The sequence below is a fragment of the Trifolium pratense genome, linkage group LG7 (assembly GCF_020283565.1).
Source record: "Trifolium pratense cultivar HEN17-A07 linkage group LG7, ARS_RC_1.1, whole genome shotgun sequence".
Taxonomy (NCBI): domain Eukaryota; kingdom Viridiplantae; phylum Streptophyta; class Magnoliopsida; order Fabales; family Fabaceae; genus Trifolium; species Trifolium pratense.
Genome location: NC_060065.1, coordinates 11,604,744 through 11,613,661, shown reverse-complemented (window position 1 = coordinate 11,613,661; position 8,918 = coordinate 11,604,744). Strand labels below are relative to the sequence as shown.

The 8,918-nt window shown below is 31.2% G+C and overlaps 1 protein-coding gene across 1 annotated transcript; it reads left to right on the top strand.

Moving 5' to 3' along the window:
- Positions 1–3,280: 3,280 nt before the first annotated feature.
- Positions 3,281–4,947, top strand: LOC123896987 (signal peptidase complex-like protein DTM1). Its single transcript, XM_045947457.1, has 2 exons — positions 3,281–3,665; positions 4,432–4,947. The coding sequence occupies exons 1-2, from the start codon at positions 3,421–3,423 to the stop codon at positions 4,517–4,519; spliced, it is 333 nt and encodes a 110-aa protein (XP_045803413.1). The 5' UTR covers positions 3,281–3,420; the 3' UTR covers positions 4,520–4,947.
- The last annotated feature ends 3,971 nt before the right edge of the window (positions 4,948–8,918 follow it).

The following is an 8,918-nucleotide window of genomic DNA, read 5'->3' as shown; positions in this document are numbered from 1 at the left end:
ATAACAGGAAACATCACAATTGTCAAAAATAATGTAAATAAATAATCACTTAATTCATCATTTAAAAGGTCAAGTTGATTTCATCTTGCAAAAATCCCAGAAGTAATAGGTAGTATCACAATTACAAAAATTTGGCTAATAGAAATCACAAAAGAAATTAAAGGATATGATATTTCAATTGATATTTGAAAATTTGTCAAATCAACTAGTTTTATTTTTAAAACAAATCATTTAATTTCAAATAAATCAATCATAATACTTCCTTAATCGATAATGTAATAAATTGAAAACAATAAAAGAAAGAAATAAAAGGCATTCAATTGTTTTCAATGAGATTGATTGACCAAATTAACATATGAATGACATTGTTTTTTTGACGGTACATATGAATGACATATGAATGTATTAGTATTGTACTAAATTATTGAATTCTTCTAGAATTCGCATGGAATAATCTTGAGTTCTTCATGAACTACTCTTTTGAATTCTTCAGGAATTCATAGAGAATAATATGTGTTCTTCAGGAACTATGTAATAAATCACTATCAATTTACAATCCTTCAAGGATGTAGGAATATTGAATTCATCTAGAATTCATTGAAGAGAAAAAGAAGTTGTTTTATTAGTTCTTCAGGAACTATATAACACATAAAAGTATTTTGATGTGCAATCCATTAGGGATGCATGGTGATAAATGGTGATATTTCGTAAGTTCTTCAGGAACAAAATTAATTTTTCTAAGTTCTTCGGGAACTAAGATTATGAATTCTTCGGGAATTCATGTATTAAATGTCTAAGTTCTTCGGGAACTAAGAATAGGTTCTTTAGGAACCAAGATTATGAATTCTTCGGGAATTCATGTATTAACTTTCTAGGTTCTTCAGGAACCAAGATTATGAATTCTTAAACATGTTTATGTTCTTTTGGATGATCGAAGTGTTGATGTTTCACCATACAGGTGTCGGTCACGAAGCATAATGATGCTTCACCAGACTATTGTCGGTCACGAAACTCAAACAATATCAAACATCCAAAATATATATTATAAATAAATAAATAATTGATCAACATTTTATGTAATATTAATGATCAAAGTGTTATGCTTCACCATACAAATGTCGGATATCACGAAGCGTAAACAACATTGAATCAATTAAATACATAAAAAAATAATGCTTATTTATTTATTTAATTTTAATTATTATTATTTGATCTTTATAAGTATACAAGGTTCAAACAATTCATAATCATATAATAATCAAAAAATAAAAACTACTTGTGATTTCATAAAAATAGAATAAGAATTGCGTACCTCAGTTGGTAAGCTCGTGCTGATAACGTGTTATGAAATATAAGTAATAGTAATAATATATAAGTATAGAGGAGAGAAGAACAGAAGAGAGAAAGAATAGAGATTGTATTATTCTCATCAAGGTGTATCTTTACATGACAATACAAGTCCTATTTATAGGACAATATAATGGGCCAGTGGAATGGGTCAATGCTTAATGGACATCCACCAAATTATTCATAACACAGATATTTATAAAAATGTATTTGGTTACTATTTTAAGCCCATAGGAACTTTTCATTTTTAATTTTAATAAATAATTAAAATAAAGAATTCAAGTAAATGCTATATGCATGGGATAAACTTTAGAAGTAGAACCAAAGTAACCACTCATTAAGTAGTGGAGGCATGCGGTTACACACATAAATCGACCGGAATGAGATGTACCCAAGTTTATAAGTGGGGAATCAAATTCCTATATATTCATGGGAATAAAAAGTTCCCAATAATAGTAAATTCATAGGAATAATTATTTATTTTCTTAAAACAAACATGGGTATTTATTATTCTATCTTAAATTCCTAGGAATAAGTTTGTAATCTCCGAAACAAACGCTCCCTACGTAATAAAAAACATTGGTCTAATATTTATATCAAATTAAATTATATTATATTTTTAATTAATTACACATTAAAAAAATATAATATACTTTTTTTTATGCAAGAATTGTTTACCAATAAGAACACGGTTGCAAGAGAGGTACGTACCTTGCCAATTGGAATGTCCAGCTTGCGAAGAGGATAATAAAAATGACTTGGCATATTTTGTTTGCTTGTAATAATAACAGCAGCTAGCAAGCATGGCAGGCAACAGGAATTCAACATGCATGGCAAAGGAGATAATGGATGTCTGCAGGACAATTTCCTATGTTACTGTGGGTAATATGGGACAATCGAAACAATTTTATTTTTGTCTTATATTTCTCTTCAACAATTGCAAATTAATTTACCCACAATAAATTGGTACAAGCGGTAAGAGATTTGAGCCTTTTCAGTAACTTGTTTGAGGTTCGATTCCCAACACTTGTCTAAGGAGAAAATTCCGATGGAAGAAGAAAAATCACTTTATATGTTCAACAAGTTCTCCGACGATGATTAATCACTGCTAAACGACAGTAAAATTTTGGTATCAATAACATGATAACAAAAAGAAAATCAAATTTCATCTAAATATATATTTTCATTGGTAGTACAATAATAATTTCTAGCTTCCACCGAAAAAAAATTATGGATTCACCACTGTCAAGAATAACTGGGAACTAAAACCATGCACCGACGAAATGAATGGGAAGTTGTTCAGACAATGTGCGGCAACATAAATCAACCAGAGCAAATGCAGCAACATATACATTAGCATAATCCTTAACATGGTTGGCTCAAGTGCAATGTAGACGCGACTTTTCATAACGAGATTGGGAAAACTAGTGTTGGATGGTGCGTTGGAGATCATTTAGGACGGTTTGTACTTGATGGGAGCTCTTGGATTTAAGGTAGATGTGATGTCATAGAAGGAGAAGCAGTAGCATTACTAGGTGCTAACAAGCAATTGAGTCAAAGAGGGTTTAAAAATGTCGTCTTTGAAACCGCCTCAAAGAAACTAGCGGATGCAATTCATAAGTTAAATGGCAGTATGTCTGAATTTAGTTTTATTATAAGAAACATCAAATTTATTTTATCTTTACATTCGGACTTTGAGGTAAAGTCTATCAAGCGACAAATAAATATGGTTTGTTCACATGCTTGCAAGGGCGGTAATTTCTTGATCTAGTTTATTTTATTTAAAAAAATAAAAATAAAAATAAAAAACTGGCCAACCGGCATTATAAGTCGGTTACTATAGTATGATGTAAGACGTTAAATTAAATAAATATAAGAGTTCGAGTTTAAATAAAAAAAGAAGGGACCGTTGAGTTAGCATTTAAAGCTACCATTGCCGTAATTGCATTGTATGGCCCTTCATTGATTTTATCATGATAACAACAATAACATCAACAATTTAATTGAATCTAATCCCAAAGTTTCTAACATTGGTTAGTAAAATTCACCAATCTAATTATCAAATTCATCACCATGGCAAATGATGCAGCTCTAAGAACATCTCTACTTTGGCTAGCAGTAATTATATTGGTGGTTGGTATATGCACACACTCTTTCAAGAAGATGATGGTTACCTATGTTTTGGGTCTTGTTGGAATTTCTGGTGTTCTTTTACCTGATTGGGATTATTTCAACCGTCATATTTCACGTTGGCCTTATCCTGTTACAGTTGAAGAAAGATCAGCAGCTTCTCTTTCTCATGGATCTGGATTTCTAAGGTGCCCCCTCCTTAATTCACTTCAACCACTCTTTTATATTTTTGTAACTAAATTTTGATGAATAGTAGCATTAATATGTTTGGATTGACCGTGAGATTGTCAGAATCATGGTGAATTACCGTGATTTTGGCAAAAATTATACATTTGAGTTTCAACAAAATTAGGATGGTTGGTGTCCCTGATTTAACTAAACTCATTGTGTAGAGACATACATAAACTCTAGGTAGAAGGGAATTCACTTTATTAAGGTAGTACACTTTTGAAAAGATCTACTCTAGATAACATTGACTCGGTTGATAGATTATATGTAAATTTCCCTAACTTTGATGATATTTTAAAAGAACTGTAGTGTTTCTAAGTAAATCTTCAATAAGATTTAGGATTCTCTCTGACTTTTCCGATAGTATGCGTATGCCTTCATAATCTAAATTTTTAACAACTCTTAATTATTATCCACATCATGTGTGTGATAGTTGTTTTAGTTAGTATATGTGTTTGGATGGGCGTTTAAAAAAGTAAAACTGCAGCGAAAAACCACATTTACACAAAAGCTACGAATATTAATTAGCTCGAGTTTTCACGGTGTGTAAGTCTGGCCGAGAAAACGCCAATCCAAACAGAGGCATAGTAATTCTTTATTGCTTTAGTTAGCGAGTTATTGTTAGTTGTAAGGCAAACAAAGTTTCACTAAAAGTGCATTATGTGCATGGATGAATTATGAATTTCAATTGAATAATTTGTTATATAATTTTCTTCTCTGATACAGGTTTGCATGTTCTCCTCTGAGGGTGGTTGTTTATAGCTTGATTTATGGATATGGTATTTACAAATGGTGGGAGTATGTATCTAGCTAATTCTTAAACAAGTTTTGTGGTGACTTTTTTTTTAATCCCAAGCTTATAGCTATTTTTCTTCATACTTTTGTTGATTCAATGTGTTTAATTTGGAGTAATCCAAAAACCGCAACAGTGATTGTCGCCGAGGTGCTTCCTTTTTCAGTAGCAAATCAAGAGGACGATAATGGAATCCAGATCATCCCCATTTTCATATATCATTGGAGTCTAGCACGTAGGTGGTTGATATACGTAGAGTTTGTGAATGTTGGAAACTCTCTGGCATCAAGTTCGACTTATACTGATAAGAAAAATTTCTTGTTTTCATATATTATGTAACAGGTTGATGATTGATAAATATACTTTGGAACCCCAATTTTAGCTCTTAACTTGATTTGCAAACTCTTATGTTTTCCTTGCAAATTGTTATCATTTACGTATTATTATTTTTTGGATTATGCTCATCTCAAGGTGTTGATTTGGATCTTTGGAGTATGCTCATTTCAAGGTCTCAAGTTCGATTCCCCCTAGTGCCAATTTCGGTGGGTCAAGTCCATACAGAGCAAAAAAAATATCTGGCTTTAAATGGGCCCCCGCAAGTGGGCGGTGGGATTGGTCTATTTGGATTAGTCGGTCCTAAGGCCGGATACCAAGTTTTAAAAATAAAATATTGTTTCAAACAAATATAAACAAGTAGAAGCAAGGACGGATCCATAAATCAATCACACGGGGTCTGACTTTTTTTTAATAATAAATAATATGGTTAAATATAGTTTTCGTCCCTACAAAATAACGAGTTTTTATGTTATCGTAAAAAAAATGGGTTATTTTCTTTTTGTCTTAGATGAAGTGGTAATCCACTGAAATTAAACTCACATATATTTGTGAGATTCTGGGTTCGAACCCGGGTCACTTATGAGACCTAACAATTTTAGCATTTTACCAGTTGAGCTGAGACTTATGGGACCGAGTTATTATGTTTAGTCCTAGTAAACTTTAACTGTCAATTTAATCCTTTAAAATATTTCAGTCCGTAAGAATTGTCCCTATTTTGAACAAAAATTACAAAAAATTGATACTTTTTGTCCTCAAAATTGTTCTTATAAAATATAAATATGGGTTAAAAGTAAATTTTTTGAAAGACAAAACTTAAAAACTCGTAATTTTATCAAAATTAAAAATATATTTCCCTCAAAATTATTAAATAAAATCAGAATAGTTTATTTACAAGCATAGATGTCATTAACATCCATGTAAATTAAAGGCTACACACATGAAGGTTTGGACTTTGGAGCCCCTGCATCCCCCTTCAATCTGTCCATGAGTTGAAGTTATAATATCATTAAGGTTAAATAGGTTTTTGATCCTATAGTTTTCTAGATTTTTTGTTTTAGTTCCTGAAATTTGTTTTCACAGTTTTTAGTCCTGAAGTTTCATCAGTCAATGTTTTTAGTCCTTACTTTTCATTCAACTCGTGCACACCATTTGAAAAAAAAATTCCTGCGGTCATGATTAATACATTATACGAATATTTGTTACAAAAGTTTAAAATTTTTTAACAAAAAATGAATTAAATATCAATTTTTTAGTTTTTTGCACATAAAAATTCATAAATAATTAATCTTATGTTAAAAAATTCTAAATTTTTATCGGATATGCTCTTATAATATTATAAACATGAATACAAAAAATCATTCAAAAATGTGAAAGTATACACGAGTTGAATGAAAAGTATGGACTAAAAACATTGACTGGTGAAACTTCAAGGACTAAAAAGTGTGAAAACAAACTTCAGGGACTAAAACGAAAATTCTGAGAAATTATAGGGACCAAAAACATATTTAACCCTATCTTTAATAATCACGTAGATTGTTTAATCACATCGAATTAAATGTTTAACAAACATTTTTCAGTTGGAGAGAGTAAATAAGTTTATCCCAAATAGACTTAAGTGGTTAATAAGTTCCTTGACAATAAATTGTTTGGGAGAATCTGAATTACCATAGGGTTAATTACCAACATTTTTTTTAATCTCAAATAGAGTTTTTAATTCATTAAGTAAAACAATAGATAAATGATTTCTTTCAAACATATGCTCACACAATACACATCTGTGTGAGTAAAAGCTTTCCTAAAAATGAATTCTAATTTATCGTCCCTTCCCTTTGACTTGGAAAATTGATGAAATTCTCATGTACAAAACATATTGAGTTTAAGTAAAAGGCAAAACATATCTTCAATCTTATAGATGTAATTCACACATGGTGAATTCCATGCTTGATATCTTTCAATTTTATAGATGCAATTAGGGTGTTCAAAATAACTGTCGAATAACCAAACAGACCTACTAAGAATCAAACTGTGAACTAGCCCCAATCCTGTTTGCAATTTCAGTCATCGCCAATCTCATTCCTCACAATTTCTTCTGCCTCGGCTTGCAATTTCAAAATCGTAGTTGCTTCTTCTCATGCATATTTACAAGACTCCTTTTCTTGTTACCCCTGTTCAATCTAAACTTGCGATTTGCCAATTGAATTTCTAAATTTATTTTAAAATTAGATTTATGAGATAAAATATTATATTATGTATGACAGCCAAATAGATGTAGGTGAGTTGACAGGAAGATAGTAATCTCATAAAGCAACGTGTAATAATGAAGAAAGAAGAGCATTATGCAAATTTGCCAAATATTAAAACTTTCCCGCAAACTGGTCTGGAATTTTAAATTTGAAATCATTTTGGTTTCGTTCGGATCAAAAGTGATGAATCAGTTTACCGAACTGTTATGATAGTTTAGTTCGGTTCAAAACAAACGATTAACAATACAATTTGGTTTTTCTAAACTCTTCCAACACTTCGGTTTAGTTTTCTCTCTAAACCAAATCATGAACAGTCCTACTCCTAGATGCAATGACACATGGTGAATTGCATACTCCTTTTTAAGTCTTATATATAAACAATTAAATGTTTAGATTCATTAAAACAAAATGTATCTAGCCTATATTATAAGTTAGATATATCACTTTTCAATGAATCTAATTTTTGCTCATATATAAAATCGAAAGAAGTAGTTGTCGATTCTCTAGGACAACTGTACGGTGCACCTGCCATGGGATCCACACACTTATTTTACTACACTAGTTCCCTTATCATTATTTTCCTTTTTACTGCATTTTTCTATAATCTTTTTCTCGTTATCATTTTAAGAATGGACATTCAATTTTTAAATGTCCCATTTCATATGGAATTAAGAAAGTACACAAACCAACCATAATATTAAAAAAAGTATGAAATTTGTAGGGGTGTGCAAAATATCCGGTAATATGGATATGACTATATCCAAATCCAAAACCAACTCCAAATACCAGTTATTTGGAAACAGATATTAACCAGACCATTCTAAAAATGGTTGGGTATCCATTTTGTAAATCCGATTTTTTAATTAAATGCTCATATTCATGTCCAAATCCATTGGATTAGACTTTTTGCGCATTTCTTCATTTTTTGATAAGAAACTTTTGACTATTTTTTTACGCTAATTATCCTATAAAAACCTAAAATCGACTATAAATCCTAAAATCGGCAGAAAAAACCTAAAATTGGACAAAAGCCCAAAAATCGATTATAAACCCTAAAATTGGCCAAAAATTCAAAAAAATTGCAGAAAAACCTAAAATCGGCCAAAATTCCAAAAATTGACTATAATCCCTAAAATCGGATGAAAACCCAAAAAATCGGCCGAAAAACCAAAAATCGACCGAAAAACCCAAAAAATCGGCCGAAAACCTAAAATCGGCCAAAATCGGCTATAAACCCTAAAATCAGCCGGCAACCCGAAAAATCGGCAGAAAAAACCTAAAATCGGTCAAAATTCCAAAAATCGACTATAAACCCTAAAATCGGCTGAAAACCCAAAAAATCGGCCGAAAACCTAAAATCAGCTAAAATCCAAAAAATCGACTATAAACCCTAAAATCGGACGGCAACCCGAAAAATCGGCAGAAAAACCTAAAATCGGCCAAAATTCCAAAAATCGACTATAAACCCTAAAATCGGCCGAAAACCCAAAAAATCAGCCGAAAAACCAAAAATCGACCGAAAATCCAAAATCGGCCAACATCCAAAAAATCGGCCGAAGAATCTAAAATCGTCCCTAAACCCAAAAAACTCGGCCGAAAACCTAAAATCGACCCAAAATCCTGAAATTGGCTATAAACCTCAAAATCGGCCGAAAAACCTAAAATCGATTATAAACCCATTTTTCGGCCGATATTAGGGTTTATAGTCGATTTTTTCATTTTTCGATCAATTTTTCGTTTTACGGTCGATTTTAGGGTTTATAGTCGATTTTTGGGTTTTTTGCCGATTTTAGGTTTTTCGCCCGATTTTTTGGGTTTAGGGTCGATTTTTGGGTTTTCGA

Bases quoted from the DNA above. Each gene is read 5' to 3' on its own strand.
- LOC123896987 (XM_045947457.1), top strand. From the start codon at position 3,421: ATGGCAAATGATGCAGCTCTAAGAACATCTCTACTTTGGCTAGCAGTA. The intron at 3,666-4,431 runs GTGCCCCCTCCT...TCTCTGATACAG, and splicing joins CATGGATCTGGATTTCTAAG to GTTTGCATGTTCTCCTCTGA.